Genomic DNA, 16123 nt, shown 5'->3' with positions numbered 1-16123 from the left:
GGCAGGGGAAGGGGGGTGTAATGCCCCCTGTTGGGTATCCTATGGGGTTAGGGAGGAAGACTGGGGGAGAAGGGCTAGGATTAGGGGTGAGCAGCAGGATAACTGAAGGGAAGCTGGGGGTGGAGGGAGGCCACAGGGGCTGGGATGAGTTGGTTTTAAGAGGGAGCTGGACACACTGATAAGGGCAGTTGTGTGATGGAGTTGCTGGAGATGGTGGGGAGCAGGGCTCAGCACCCCTGGGTCTTATGTTCCTAATAGCATGTGCCTCAGGGTTACAGCTGGCCACCGTCAGGGCTCAGGAAGGGATTCCCTCCCCACCGCCTCCATGTATTCTGGAAGAGTTTTGTTTTAATCTCCCTCCTCTGATGCATCAGGGTTGGAGACGGCCAGACGGGCCAGTGGGCAGGGTGGGCCAGGGATCTGAGTTGGCACCAAGTATTCTCCCTCTGTCAGGTGCTTGTCTGGTGGTTCTTGTGCATGTGCTCCAGGTCCCGGTGATGGCCATATGTGGGGTGAGGGAGGAATTTTCTCTCAGGTCAGATTGGCAGGGACCTTGATGAGCTTCCACCTTCTTCTGCAGCATGTGGGTGCAGGGCACTTGCCAGGATTATCTGGGTATAGCTCACTTAAACATCTCCCTGCCACCACGGAGGCCTCGGGCCCTGGTGCACCTCAGTCCCTCCTTTCCTCTGCCTGGCTCTGTGGCACGTAATAGTCTGCAGTCTGCTCTCCTGTGATACTCCAGTCTCATTACGTGGTTGGGTTTGGTGTGTGGGTGCTGGTAGCCTGTGATAGACAGGAAGTCAGACTAGATGGTCCTCTCTGGCCTGAAAATCTGTGCCTCTCTGAGGAGGGACAGGGAGGTTGGTAACCCCCCCCCCACCTTGAATCTATGGGATTAGATGGGGGGGTAGGGAGAAAGGCCGGGATTAGTGAGACCGATGGCACCACGGGCAGTCAGCAGTGCACCTCTGAATGGCAAGCTCGATCCGATTGAACTCAGAGGAAAGATCCCATTGCCGTTGCTGGCTCTGCTGAGGGACTTCGGGGCTCTGCTGAGTCAATCCAGTTGGAAAGTTTCAGCCGCAGCCTTTCACATGCATGTCCTGCTGCAGAGGACAGCGACCCCCCCACCCCGCGGTCAATTTCCCCTCCTGGCTCTGGTCAGTTTCAGCTTCTCCCAGCACTAGCCACCAGGCTGTTGGATTCAGGTGCCCTGCATTGAAGGGGAGGGGGAATTACCAGCTATTTGAATTGACCTTTAACAGCCATTCCGAACCCCGTGGCACCTGTGCTAGTCCCAGCCTCCCATCAGTCATCCCACCCTCACCCCAGCCTACATGCAGGCTCTACACCAGGTCTCTTCAGGCTCCTCACCAGTGTCTTGTCCCTGTAGCTACGACTGTCTGCAACTCACCCACAGCTGGGGGAGTTATGCCATTAGCCAAGTACCTCCCCGGTGGGTCTGTAGCGCTGAGTCATGCAGGGATCTCCCAGGGTAGCTGGAATTCTTGAAATCCCACCTACCCAATTACCTCCTTAGAGTGGAATCTCTTTGAGCTGGGACTGTCTTTCTGTTCCATGCAACACCTAGCACACCAGGACCCTAGTCCCTGACCGGGGCTCCTAGGCACTACTGCAATACAAATAATCAATAATCGTTTATACTCTGGTAGCACCTAAAAGCCTCATCCAGGTCCCAGCTCCATTGTGCAAGGTGCTGTACAACTTATATAGGAACATGGGAATTGCCAGACCGGATCAGAGATGAACCCCACAATCAAACCCCCCTCTAGCAATGAGCACCCCCAAACTGGGAGACAGTCCAAAGCTGGATCCACATCCCAACTTGGCTGAGGTTTGGGGTATGGTGACAACTGGGCATGCTTCTCCTCGGCTTCCCCTCTGAAGAGCTCTGTGGAATAACCACATGGAGGGGTGGGGGAGGAGAAATCCACTCCCTATTTTAGACCCTTCCTGTCCAAGAGGCCTTAGTGAAGGGAGCATTTCCACTGCAACAGATCTGGGACCACTCCTCTCCCTACACATCAGCAGGGAGCTCCCTTCCATCTAGGGTGACCAGATGTCCCGATAAAATCAGGACTGTCCTGATATTTAACCCTTTGTCCCAATCAATGTACGATCGGGATGCCATTTGTCCCGATATTCACGTAAGGAGGCGAGCGGGAGGGAGGGAAAAACTGCAGCCAAGCTCCCTCCTCCTCGCCTCCTTCTCCCCCCCTCCCCACAGTGTGCCGCATCCCCACTTCCCCCCCTCAGCGCTTCCCGCTGCCTAACAGCTGTTTGGCGGCGCTTAGCGCTTTCCAGGAGGGAGGGGGGAGGAGCGGGGATGTGGCACGTTCAGGGGAGGAGGTGGAGAAGAGGCAGGGCAGGGGCGGGGACTTGGGGAAAGGGAGTGGAATAGGGGTGGAGGGAGGGCAGATGCTTGGGCGGGAAGAGGCGGGGGGTGGGCGAGCACCCACCCGGGAGAGGGGAAGTCGGTGCCGTAGGGATGAGAGGCGGACAGGGGGGTGAAGAGGTGAGTGGCAGGCGGGGAGAGTGAAAAGGCAAGCAGTGGGTGGGGGACTGAGGAGGGATGCAGCAAGCCAGCACGGGGCTGGGGGATGAGGAAGGGTGGGGGGGAGTGAGCAGGGAGGGGGCGGGACCTGGGGCAGAGTGGGGGCGGAGCCTGGGAGGAGTGGGGGTGGACTGTGGGCGGGGCTGACAGCACCCCAATGTGTCCCAATATTTTAGTGTTGTGATCTGGTCACCCTACTTCCATCAGTGGAGTGCAGGGGTTTTACCTGCCAGATGCAACCTTGCTTAGATACCAACCAGCCTCAGGGAGGGAAAGGTCTGATACACCAAGTATATCCAGAGCGATCATAAGGAGAGAGAATACGGGTTTTCGGATAGAGCCTTGCCCATGCCCCTCACAGTGTGACCTAGTGAATAAGGCACCAGACTGGAATTCAGGAAACCTGGCTTCAATTCCTGGCTGTGCTGCTGATCTGCTGTGTGACCTCGGGCAAGTTATTCCCTTCCCTGTGCCTCAGTTTCCCCTCTCACCCTTTGTCCTATGACCATGCGCTCGTTGGAGCAGAGACTCTCCCTCACTAGGTGTGAGTGCAGAGCCTGATGCAATGGAGCCTCTGATGCTGGACAGCTCCCAACACGCTGGGGGCCCCAGTTGGGGTTGGGGAAGGGGTCTGTGCAGTGGCTGGTGCACAGGGGTCCCCAATCGCATTGTGGGGGAGATGTTTATGCAGCAGCCAGCACAATGGAGGCTCTGCTCTGTTGGAGCCTTTATCCGTTACTATGATAATACTGACGTCGAGTCTGGCCCATATGTCCTCTGGCTCCAGGACAGAGCTGATGGGGGTTCTCCCAGAACTGCAGGTTTCCTTGCCGCTGGCTACCGGGCAAGAAGGGTTCAATGTTGGAGTTCCTAGGAGTGGTCCCCCAGTTCTGGGAGTGGCTGCCGAGGAGGCTGGGGCATTGCTCAGACTGGGGTTTCTTGGAGTGCCGCACCCAGCTCGGTGCAGAGATAAAGGCTATTTGCACAGGTCAGATTTCAAACTTCTCCCCTCCAGCTGCACAGAGCCAGGGCCCTGGTTCAGGCCCACTGCTATTAGCAGGTGTTTGGATTGCCACTCCCCCCATACATCCTTTAATATAAAAGGAAGGGCTCGATCCTGAAATCCTCCCATGACCTTTGCCCGAGTAAGGGCTCCAGACTCAGGTACATGCAGCACAAGGGATTAGTGCCCTAATCAAGACCATCTGGAATCCTGCCAGAGAGGTGGGACTCAGGGGAGGAGCCCATGAGGGCCATGTCATTGGTGGAAAAAAACATGGCTCAAGGAGGAGGCGACATGTCACAGCAGGAGAAGCCACACCCAAGGGAGGAGGGGTCAATAGGAGCCACATCCACCCATCTAAATTTGTATGATAAGCACATACCACACCTAGTGGCAAAACCAGCTTCTCTTGGTACTGTAAATCCATTAGATGCTTCAACCTGGTAACACTCCTTCCCCTCTCCAGGGCAGATGACCTACAAAGCCAGCTGCAACCTTCCTTGGGAATGTGGTTACAGCACAGTGGGTGTGGGCTGCCGAAATTGAGACGTGACCAAATACTAATGAAATTCAATCCTAATGAGATCTTGGCCTTGGTGACATCTTGTGACAATGAGTTCCACTGGCTAATGATGTAAAAAAGGCATCCTTTTGTATCAATGGAGTGGGTGGAGCTGTGGAATGAGGAAAGACTCTCCCATGGTTAAAGCCACAGCAAAATTTCAGTTGAACACCCAAATTTGCATCCTCTCTAGATTACCCATCAGATTGGCCTGGAAATTCGTAGGATAGACTGTGGGATGGGGTACAATTTATGGGGCAGTGACCAAACTGTGCCGGAGATCTAGCATGTTAAAACATGAGCTATTTACACACACACACACAAGCACACAAACAAAAATTGCCCTTTTTTAAAAGCAATGAATGCTGCTTGTTAATAACACTAAAAAATATGTATAAATAGAGTCATTTCTCCCCTGCAATCCAGGATACAATGTGGCAGCCCTGACAGAGGATCACTGACTATACAACAATCTTGCCGTACAGGATCACTGACTGTCCACATTTGCACTGGGATGAAAAGTTGAGCCCCTCCCTAGCCATGGCCGGGGGGACGATTCTTTGGTAAGACTCTTGGTGGGAGATCTCCCAGGTGCCTTTGCAGCTCTGGCCTAGGAGCACACCAGGCACTTCCCAGCTCTAGTCATCTGTGAGAGTCTTTCTACAGGTGACCGAAGAGCCTGCCCGTGCTGATGACTGTTAGGGTGACCAGACAGCAAATGTGAAAAATCGGGACGGGGTGGGGGGGTAATAGGAGCCTATATAAGAAAAAGACCAAAAATCGGGACTGTCCCTATAAAATTGGGACATCTGGTCACCCTAAGACTGTCCCCTCTTCTCATTCACTCTCCAGCCTCTCCCGGATGTCTGTGGGCAGCGTCTCATAGAGGGTGCTCTCCACCACCAAGCCGCTGCGCTTGAGCGCCTGGCACCGCCCAATCTGAGGCGGCAAGGCCTCCAGACGGTTCCCCTTCAACTCCAGCTTGCTGAGCAAGGAGAGGTTGCCCAGGCGGGGAGAGAGGGTGGAGAGCTTGTTGTGTCCCACCATCAGAGTCTTCAGCTTCTTGCAGAAGAAGAGCTCATCAGGCAAGGTCTCCACCGAGTTGGAGGAGATGGCGAAGTACTGGAGATTCTGGAGCACACCTACCTCCGGGGGGATAACCTGGATGCCGTTGTTGGAGAGGTCAAGGCAGCGGAGCTTGGTGCAGAGGAAGAGCTGGGAGGGCAGGGTCTCTATTTTGTTGCGGTTGAGGTAGAGCTGCTCCAGGCCCTTGAGCTTCCGGATGTGCTCAGGGATATAGGCAATGTGGTTGCTCCAGAGCTTAAGGCAGACGAGCTTGCGGCAGTGCTGGAAGCTGAGGATCTCCTCGATGGAGCGTAGCTGGTTGTCTTTCAGGTCCAGCTCCTGCAGGCTGACCAGGCTGAATACAGCATGGGGGATGCGCTCCAGGTTGCAGTTGACCAGTTCCAGCTCCCGCACGTTGACCAGCTTCTTGAGGTTGTTGAGCGTCACCAGCTTGGTGCCGTCATTGAGGATGCACAGGCGCTGCAGGTGAGCTGAGACGTCAGTCACGCTGGGCGGCACCTTGGAGATGTTGCTGTGCAATGAGAGCACCTTGAGGTTCTTCAGTTCCCGCAGGCTCTCCAGGCCGGATGCCCTCCCCAGTTCCTGGCTGAAGAGGCCAGAGAGGTGGAGCTCCTCCAGCCCGCGCAGGCTGTAGACCCACAGTGGCACATCCTTGATCTCGTCAAAAGTGGCCTGCATCACCTTGAGGTGGTCCCGCAGGAAGACCAGGGAGGCAAATGGCAGCTTGACGGGACAGTTCAGCAGGGAGAGCTCCTGGAGGCGGACAAGCTGGGCCACCAGCGGTGGGAAAGTCACATCCTTGAGCATCTCCAGCTTCAGGGCCTCCACCTCGGTCAGCTCGAAGACTGTGTCAGGCAAGCCGGACAGCATGAAGAGGTGGAGCTCCAGGCGGCCCAGGGCATTCCGCTGCAGCTTCTGCCGCAGCTTCTCCTCCGTCCATTCATGGTTGAGGTTGAGCTGCTTGAGCTTGCTTTCGCTGACCTCGGAGAGGAAGACAGCGAAGCGCTTGGAGTAGAGGGAGTCATACTCATCAATTAGATAAAGCATGAAGGCAAAGTCATTCTTGACGTCGGGGATGTCGCTGATGCCCGTCTCCTCTCGCACATAGCGGAAGGAGTACTCCTTCAAGGGCCGGTGGAAGAGCCAGTACAATGTGTATAGGCAGGTGAGGCCGTAGATGCCCAAGAAGCAGATATAGCAGATGGCCAGCTTGGAGAAGAGGTGAGCCTTGGTGTGGTTGCAGCAGAAGTGGTCATAGCCTGTCATGTCCTCCATCTCCACGCTGCAGGGCACGATGAAGCGGATGTTCTGCACCAGGGCGGCATTGTAGGCTGTGATAATCAGGAACTTGAAGACCTTGAGAACTGTCTGGCGGATGTACATGGTATAGAGGATGTCTCCCTCCTCCACGTGCAGCCGGAACTTCTTCACCTTCTCAAACAGAGCCTTGGCCTGCTCCCCTTCCTTCTTGTCCAGCAGGCTGACCGCAGGAGTCTCCGCTACCTTCTTCTCGGAGATGGACTGAACGGGCGGTAGAGCAGGGTGGGGCTCGGGCATTTCGTCCTTGATGGCCTTCCTCCGCCGGTCTTCCTTCTTTGAGCTTGTCCCTTCTTGGTTCTCCCCAGAGACCTCGGAAAGAGCCCGGGTAGTCCAGGGTGAGTCAAAGCACTTGCCAAGGATGGAGATGAAGTGCTCAATCTTAGAGCTGGTGCCAGGGAACTTGAACCAGAAGTTGGCACAGACCATGAAGATGAGGGTGTGGATGACCACCAGGTAGGGGAAGTACTTGGCGTACCAGTGCAGGGCTGTCTCGTAGCACATCTGGTTGATGAAGCTGTACTGCTGGATGTCCAGGTTGTTGCGCAGGCCGCTCATCTCCCGGGAGGACAGGGGTGTGTCTGGCTCCGAGGCATTGGGAGTCTTCCTGGCGAAATTCTGGCACGTTTTGTCAGAGAGTCGGGCACCAGCAGGGGCACGGTTGGGGAGGCAGATGATTTTGTCCTGTGTCACCTGGGGATATGGCCACAGAGGGGAACAGGTGAGGAAATGATGGGGGATGCTGATTCACAACAGCTGGGGATCTGACTCCACTGATTCCAATAGAGCAATGGCTGATTGACATCTGCTGGGGGTCTGGCCCCACTGACTCCCATGGAGCTTTGGCCAATTGACACCCACTGGGGGTCTGGCCCTGTATGTCATGCAGTGGTCCATGCATAGTTCTGCCCCCTGAGCACTGACTGCAGGCTGCATTCCTGCGTATGTCAGGGCAATAGTGATAACAGGGGCACCGAAGCCTTGCCCAACCCAGAAGCCCTGGGGGTAGCTTAGACACTCCAGCACCCAATGCAATATCCATGAGTCAGAAGCCAAGGGTGGCCCCTAACTGTGTCGCCCAGAACAGGCTGCAGCCCAGCCAGCACACCCTCAGTGCAGAGGTGCACCTTGGGAACGCTATGGGTTCTGTGACACTTGGTATGCTGGGAGTTGCAGTCTCAGGGGGCTGCGACTCTGGAGCACCAGTGGGCACGATCCATTCTGGCCCCACTTGGGCTGCCCCTGGGACAAAGGAGACAGTGTCCAAGAAGCACAGTTGGTGGTGAGGAAGCATGTCTAGTAGTTAGAGCTCAGGTGCTTGGAGTTAGGTTCTCTCCCCAGCTCTGGGAGGGCAGTGGGGTCTAATGGCTTAGACCAGTGGGGTGAGGAGTCAGGACTCCTGGGTTCTATCCCCGGCTCTACCACTGACACTCTCTAAGCCCTTGGGCTGCTCCCTTCTCTCTGTGCCTCCATTTCCACCTCCATAAAATGGGCATTATACCAACTCCAGGGAGGTAGCAAGTTTCGAAAGCACCTGGTGAGGCTGAGACAAATGGGACTAGAGAAGGGCAATGAGATGCTAGTTCATGCCGGCATCTTACCCTACAGCTAGAGAGCAAGAGCATCCCATGAGTTCAGCCTGTGAATGCGTGCAGTGCACATGGCACACACCAACCCCATGAGGAGCTCCTGTGATTCAGGGCCCATGCTAAGCCAGGCCATCACTAATCACAACCCAGGAGTCCTGACTCCAAAGGGAACAGGCCCCGCCGTGATGTTGTTAGGTAGGAGAGCAGGGGAGGGCGGGTGGCAGGAAGCAGAGACGAGCTGATCAGGGTGCTGTAAAGAATTATTGCCCCTCATTCTGCAGAGCCCAAGCTGGCCCAGTGGCACGCAAAATAAAATCCCCTGGTTACTGCAACCCCAGGGCCACATGACTTCCTGTTACAGAAGTTGTCCTTCAGCCCCTGGATCTGAGCAAGCCAAACCCACCTGTGCAATGTGGGTGACCAACCTCCTACTGTGCCAGCTGATGGAGCTGCTCCTTCAGCTTAGTTCAAGCAATAGAGTGCTGTGCTGATGGTCCCAGTGTCAGCAGGGTCTGAACATATGCGTACAGGGGATTTGCTTGAGGTCACCCCAAAAGTCAGGGGCAGAGCTGGGAATGAAACCCAGGAGTCCTGCCTGCCACTACTGCCACTCCTCTGCCTTCACCATGCCTAGATCCCACTCCTCTCCTGGAGATAGAACCCAGGAGTCCTGACTCCTCACCACACTGCTCTAAACCACTAGACCCCACTGCCCTCACAGAGCTGGGGAGAGAGTCCAGAAGACCTGGCTCACAGCCCCCCTTGCTCTAGCCACCATCTCAAGGGGGTTTCTCTGTACTTCCCTGGCAGATCCCACCACCCCCTGGCATCTCATTGGTTGGCAATGTGGCAGGGGCCTGAATGGTTAACTCAAGAGGGGGCCAGCAGGGAGCTAATCTCACTCCCATCCTCTTCCCCAGTGGCCCTGGAGCTTTGCCTATGGGACTCGTTGCCACGGATATTCTCCCTGTTGCCACAAGAGACAGATGATGTAACAGGGCTGCTGCCTTGTGCACCTGCTGCTTGGCTTCTGTATAGACAGACTCCTCCCCCAATATCGTGGGGACCGTCATCTGGTGGTGACCAAGCACTCTCCCGACCCAAGGATGATGACAGACCAGCCTATAACAGGGCTGGGTGGAGGAGGGGTAGCTCATGCAGGGGGAAGAGATGGGGGGGTGTCAGTCTCCCATCTCCCCCCATTCCACCCCAGAATGCAAAGTTTGCTGGCCCATCAGTTAACCACTAAAATTCAAGTCTGACATTTATGAAGTGGGGTCTAGTGGTTAGAGCTGCAGGGGTGGGGTAGGAGTCAGGGTTTTGTTCCCAGCTCTTGGAAGGGAGTAAGAATAAGGGGGAGGGGCTGGGAATCTGGACTCCTGGGTTCTATTCTCAGTTCTCTTTTCCCCCCACCTGGATCAGCCCACTGGGCCCATCTAGCTCAGCAGCCTGTCTGTGATCAGGCTCACACGAGACGGGCTCATCTCATCTCAGCCCCTTTCATTCATGCCTTCGCGCCCCACCTTCCTCCCATTCCCCAGGGCAGCCCGCGATCCAGCCGCACCCCAGACATGCTGGGGCGAGCTTCCTGCCTGGGCGCGGATCCCCTGCAGCGGGGTGGCAGCACCTGCACTGATACAATACCTCCTGGGAGGACGGGCAGCTCCAGGGGAGGCAGACACCTCCAGATCGGGGGAATGGTGACAAGTCCATCTTAGGATCTGTATGGATGGCCCTCGCCCTTTCCCCTGTTCCCCTTTCCCTCAAGCCCTGGGCCCACCCTCTCCTCTCCCAGGAGGAAGGTGGCATTCACCCACCCAGCCGTTCAGAGCCAAACCCCAGAGGGTCTGATCCAAAGTTCCCCAGTTCCCCAGGGGTGCATCTTCCAGCCACCTCACGTCACGGCAGAGTGCATGCTCAGATGTCCCTCCCACAATGCAACAGGGCATCCATTGTGGACAAGGGACTCCATTTGTCCCAGCAGCGATTTGACAGGCAGAAGGGGGACAGGATAAGGGGTGTTCTTCCCAGCCGGCTGGCTTCTCCTCTGTTTCCACTCTTGCTCTTGGCCGGTTTGTGGGGTCTGCATCATGCTATTATGGGCACCGTACTGACCGGCATGAGCACATCAACTTCTGGGGATAGAACTTTCTACTGCTGCTGCTGGAGATTCTCCTTCAGCTCCAGAGAGAGGAGGATCCAGAGGTCCCAGGTCCTATCCCTGCTGCTGTATGGGTGAGGTCTCACAGAGGGTGGTCCCAGCCCACATCCCAGCCCAGTACCCACCTGCAGGGTGCAGCCAAAGACCCCGATCATGAGCATGGCCACCGTGATGTATTCGGCCAGCACATCCCACCAGGGCTTGAGCACCTTGAAGGCCGGCTGCTGGTCCGTGAACTGCTTGAACTCAGCTACTGGGATCATCCTGTCTGCAGAGAGAAGGTGGGGTTAGGCTGGTGGAGGCCTCTCCTCCCTAGAGACCCCAGTTCAAATCCCAGCTCAGGTCCAGTGAGCTTGCTGGATCCTTGGTCAATATGGTGGAGTGAAGGGGGCCCAATTGTGAAAACAGGAGGCAGCACCGGGTTACCTGACTGCAAGAGGGACATTGGGGAGCAAAAGTCATTGGGCTGTGGGACATTGGGAGGGAGCTGGCCACTGGGAAGAGGGCAGGATCCCAGCCCAAGAGAGAGAATTGTCCTACCCTGATCTCTTTCACCTCCGTAACACCAACCATCCCAGAGTTCATTACACACTGTACATAGGGATGGATCGTTTGCACACCCACTGGTTAACAGCCCCCCCCCACCCCCCAAACAGCCTGAGACAGGAGAGCCCTGTTCTGAAAGTGGAAGTGGATGTCGGGAGGCAGAAGGGGATTACTCATGTCAGAAATTGGGCAGGACACCAGGGGCCACACCCTGACTCCTGGGAAGAATGGCTAGTCTGATAACCACAAAAGGTCAGTGCCTCGGTCTCATGCTGCAGTGCAGCTTTGGGGCCAGAGCTGACTGCAAGGGGAGAGCACCCCTTACTGAGCCCCCACCCTGCTTCCTGCAGAACAGCTCCCCCTACTGCAGCTCTGAGACATCGGGGTCAGCACTGACTCCAAGGAGAGTCCCACCCCTCCACATACTCCCTGCAGCACAGCGCTCCCTGCTGGTCACTCACACCACTTCCTCCCCACACCAGTCTCACTGAGCCACCTTTCCCCTCCTACCTAACTTTGTTCCCTTCAGACACAGGATGAGGGCTACTCACAGAGTCATTGGGAAGGTTGATTCAGGACATCAATATGGGCAGGGAGTGGGATCTTGGAGAAGGCCAAGGGGAGACAATGGGGTCCCATTTCCCGCCCACCAGTCCCAGCATCCCTTTGAAAACTGATCCAGCCAGCCATAGATTTCACCCCTCTGCTGGCTCAGGATGAGCCCAATCACCTGGCACCAAGGGCACTGGATGGGGCTTAACCGCCCTGCGATGGGGGGTCCCGGCCAGCCCAGGCCCTGGAACCTACCACCTCGGAGCAGGGCTTCCAAGCACCATAGCAACGCCCTGTGGCCTCCCCCAGGCAACAGAGATGCCTGACGCTCGCTGAGGGTTACAGGAGGCAGATGGGTCGATGCTGATCCCAATGCTGGGCTTTACCTAGCCTGGCCCAATAACCCAGACTTGGGGGTGGGGGCGGGAATCCAGACTCCAGTCTCAGTGTTGTGCAGCAGGGAAAATTCATAATTTCCAGCCTCTGCACCCCTCTAACAAACACCCTAGACCTCCCCCCCCCACCTCCAAACTGGGGATAGAACCCAGGAGTCCTGACTCCCAGGTCAGCCTGCTCTAACCACTAGATCCCATTCCCCTCCCAGGGTGGAAATAAAACCCAGGACTCCTGGTTCCCAGCACCCTATGTTCTGACCCCTAGCTCCCATTCCCATCTTATAGCTGGGACTAAAACCCAGGAATCGTGTCTCCCAGCCTCCCCTGCTCTAACCACTAGATCCCCCTCCCCTCCTCAATTGGGAATAGAAGCCATGAGTCCTGGATCCTGGTCCCCACCCCACTCTGATGCGCTAGACCCCACCCCCCTCCTGGAGATGGGAAGTTTAACAGCCCCCCCTCCATCTCACTGGCCCTGCACTCCCCTGAATGCTCTCAGGTGTGTCCTGCACCCCTCATCCTGCCTCCTTTTGGGGGTGTTCTCTGCACAGTGACCAGGTATCCCAGATATAGGGTCTGCAGCTCAGATTTATCTCCGGTGGGAATGGAGCCAGAAGTTGCTCAATTGGTGCCCTACGTGATTATTAATCGTTTAGCTCTTGTGAAAGCGTACCCGATTGCCCCAGGTGGGGAGGATCTTCATGCCCTCCTCTCCCCCGAGCAGCTACACCCAGGAAGCAGCTCTGTGAGCCCACATACCCACCCCAACCTCCTGCCAATGCGTGCAACCCCTCCCCTCAGAGTACACCCTTAGGGAGAAGTCTTTGTGGCCTATTCAGTCTTTGTTTTTTCCATCAACATTCCTGGATTCTATTCCCATCATTGGGAGGGGAGCGGGATCTAGTGGTTAGAGCAGGGGAGCTGGGAGTCAAAACTCCTGGGTTCCAGACTCTTCCACTGACACTGTGATCTTGGGCAATTCCCTTCCCTCCTTTGTGCTTCAGTTTCCCCAACTCTAGGGGACAAACAACCCTGCATTACTCCTCGCAGGGCTTGTGTGGCTTAACCACCTTTGCACAGTGCTGTGACCCATAGGCAGGAGGCAGAGCATGATCATTTTTATTGCATTGACTAACAGACGGGTGTTATGTGGGGACTAACGACCAGCAGGGAAGCTCACGGCTCTGCCTAGACATTTCCCCTCCAACCCAGTCGGGTGCTACTCTGGCTCCCCAGAGGAAATGCCTTTCCCTTTGCTCAGGCTGGAGCGTCCCCCAAGCCAGCTCTTACACAAGGGATGTTGTCCCTGCAGCTGCTTCCCTGCGGTTTGTATGTGTGCCTGCATGGCGGAGTAAATGTTTCCATGGACAGCGCTGGGCGGCAGGCGGAGGCGTGGGGGGCAGGAGCAGCAGAGAAAGCTGAAGGCAGCTTGGGGCAATCTGGTGAATTCAGACACTTATGGAACTTTTCAGAGCAGGGTTGGAACTTTCCAGGGAAATCCAAAGTTCTAGTGGGAGAAACTCTCTGCTCCAATTGCTGCTCCACACTCCCCATGCAGAGCTGCAGATAGAAGCCAGGAGTCCTAATTTCCAGCCCCCCTTGCTCTAGACCCCACTCCCCTCCCAGAGCTGTGGCTAGAACCCAGGAATCCTGACTCCCTATCCCGTCCTCTAACCATTAGACCCCACTGTTGTCCCAGAGCTGGGGATAGAACCCAGGAGTCCTCTCCCCCCACACTCTAACCAGTAGACTCTACACACCTCCCAGGGCCAGTACTATCCTTCTCCCCAGCTAAATTCCCTAGGAGTGAGGGTGTGGGGGGCTGGCATGTGGCACAAGGTACTAGCGCCCAAGCACACAGCCAGGAACCCCTGGAGTCTACTCTCGGCTCCGCCACTGACCTGAAGTGTAGCCTTGGGCAACTCCCTTCCCCTGGGAAAAGGCGAAGAGCTGAGCACTGGCACAAACCTGCTGCCACCTAGGGCTTTGGGGGGGCAGTCACTATGCTGCAGAGCAGGGACAGATCCCATATCCTTCTGCTCTGACAGAGGAGAATCACCATTAGCAATATAGGCCTTATGACACCCTGATTCCATTCAGCAAAGGGTGGCAGTGGGTATATCTACATAACCCCATCTTTCCCACACATACACACCAGTGTCATTACATCTGAGATTCATGTTTGGCTAAGGCAGGCATTACTAGTGAAATAAGACCTAGAACATAACAGCCTGATTCCTCCAGCATCCCTGGAGCTTATGATCAACTGGATCTCTCAGGGATCCTGACACTGGGAAGGAAGAGGCATTGGTAGCTGCCCCTACTGCCAAACTGGGGCAGCCAAGGTGTCCTGGAACAATTTGTATAGTGCGGGGGCTGAGAGCCATTGAACCAAACTGTAAACCCTGTATATGATGGGAACCACTTCAAGCCAGGGGGTGCAGCAGTACCTATGGGGGCAGCCCTGGAACCCTTGTCCAGCATGAGCAGCTGTGAGTATATGATCTCCCCCTCCAGCCTCTGAGGGGCAGTTCGGGAGGCCCAGTTAGCATCCTCTGGGCCCTGCAGGGATCAGGACTCATCCAGCGCCCCTGTCTTGCTGCAGTCCTTAGAGCATCCCAAAATGCATCAAAGGGCAGAACCCAATGGATTTTGGGGAGATCAGAAAACCAAAAGGGGGGACCCATGGAGCCCCTGCCACCTCTGCAGCACAGCCACAGCCTCCAGCACCTCTGTGATTGTCTGTGTCTCAGAGAACTGGCTGATGGCCCCAGTAATGACTTTCCTTCTAACACCCCAACTCATCTCTGCGCATCCTCCCCCCAGGTACCCAGCTGGCACCCTGAATGTCGGATCTCCCAGACAGAAAGAGGGTGGGGGGATGGGTGCACACAGCCCCTGGCATCAGTGCAAGGGGAGAAGGGGGGTACACACAGAGCCTCTGGCATGGTGGGCCCTGGTATGGGGGAAGGGAGGCCGGGGAACCTCAATCCAGAGCAGGAGGCCCCACGGCCCGAGCATGCAGGCACCAAGAGGTTCATTCTGCGAGCAGCCAGGGGCATCGCTTCCCAGGAGGAGCCTCCCCCACCGTCACCTGGATCGGCCCCATTGCAGCAGGGGTGATCAGCGAGTCCCAGGGGCTGTCTGAGCGCACACCTGCCCCCTTCCCCCTCTCCGCCTGGGCCAGGGAGCCAGCACTTGGGGACTTCCAGAGGAGAGGTCTTCTTCCTCCCTTCCTCCTCGTCCTCTGCCCAGCTCCGGCCCCTCATCCTCCCAGGTATCCCAGCAACACCCAAGCTCCAAGCAAGCCATTCCCATTCCCCCTCCCATACGTTCCTGGCACCTCCAGCCATGCCCAGCCCCTAGGCACCCCCTACCCATCCCCATTCGCCCCATTTCTGGGCACCCCCAGCCATGCCCAGGGCCCCTACCCATTCCTGGGCACCCCTACCCAGGCCCCGCGTCCCCAGCCATACCCAACCCCCAGGCACCCCAGCCCCCTCTTTTTCACACATGCTCTGGGATGTGGCTTGGGGCCTGCCCCTCTCTGGGGGGGCTGGTAGGGATGAGGGGAAATGAAATGGGGTCCCACCAAACAGGCCATGGGGGGCCAGGATGCATTTCCTGGGGAAACACCACATTCTCCTCCCCCACCCCCAGAGGAAAATCTGCACCCCCCAAAAATCTCTCCCTCCCGAGGCAAACAAGCACTTGCTTACCCCACCTACAGGTGCAAACCCTTCCAGCCCCTCCACCCCCAAGTAAATCAGATTCCCCCACCCCCAAAAAATGGTCCACTTTTTCCTAGGGACAAATTCCCCTCTCCCCCTTCCTTGGGGATCCAACCCGCACCCCTTCCTGGGACAAGCCCCAACTGCCCCATCTCACCCAGGGGCAAATCCAGATCCCACTAAAGTTCCCTTCCTGCCCCCAAGTATCAGGGGGTAGCTGTGTTAGTCTGTATCCACAAAAACAACGAGGAGTCTGGTGGCACTTTAAAGACTAACAGATTTATTTGGGCATAAGCTTTCCTGGATAAAAAACCCACTTCTTCAGATGCATGGAGTGAAAATTACAGATGCAGGCAGAAATCTATATTGGCACACGAAGAGAAGGGAGAGGAGGGAAAGGTAACTAAATCTGTTAGTCTTTAAGGTGCCACCGGACTCCTCCTTGTCTTCCTGCCCCCACTATTCCTCCTCCCTTCCTGGGGAGTAAATCCAGATTCTCTCTCTCCTCCCGCCAGGTGTAAATTCAGATTCCCCCCTTCCTCCTGCGGGAGGGGATCCGGATCCCCCCCTTTTCCTCCTCCCATCCTGGGTGAGTGGAATCCG

The 16123-nt window shown here is 56.3% G+C and overlaps 1 protein-coding gene across 1 annotated transcript; it reads right to left on the bottom strand.

Moving 5' to 3' along the window:
- Nucleotides 1–4533: 4533 nt before the first annotated feature.
- LRRC8E (leucine rich repeat containing 8 VRAC subunit E) lies at nucleotides 4534–10559 on the bottom strand. Its single transcript, XM_034791894.1, has 2 exons — nucleotides 10422–10559; nucleotides 4534–7239 (listed from the first exon to the last, which is right to left on the bottom strand). Exons 1-2 carry the CDS (start codon nucleotides 10557–10559, stop codon nucleotides 4981–4983), a joined length of 2397 nt encoding a protein of 798 aa, XP_034647785.1. The 3' UTR covers nucleotides 4534–4980.
- Nucleotides 10560–16123: the final 5564 nt, after the last annotated feature.

The sequence above is a fragment of the Trachemys scripta genome, chromosome 16 (assembly GCF_013100865.1).
Source record: "Trachemys scripta elegans isolate TJP31775 chromosome 16, CAS_Tse_1.0, whole genome shotgun sequence".
NCBI lineage: Eukaryota > Metazoa > Chordata > Testudines > Emydidae > Trachemys > Trachemys scripta.
This window is presented reverse-complemented; position numbering and strand designations above follow the sequence as displayed.

Bases quoted from the DNA above. Each gene is read 5' to 3' on its own strand.
- LRRC8E (XM_034791894.1), bottom strand. From the start codon at position 10,559: ATGATCCCAGTAGCTGAGTTCAAGCAGTTCACGGACCAGCAGCCGGCC. The intron at 7,240-10,421 runs GTGGGTACTGGG...CCATATCCCCAG, and splicing joins TCTTTGGCTGCACCCTGCAG to GTGACACAGGACAAAATCAT.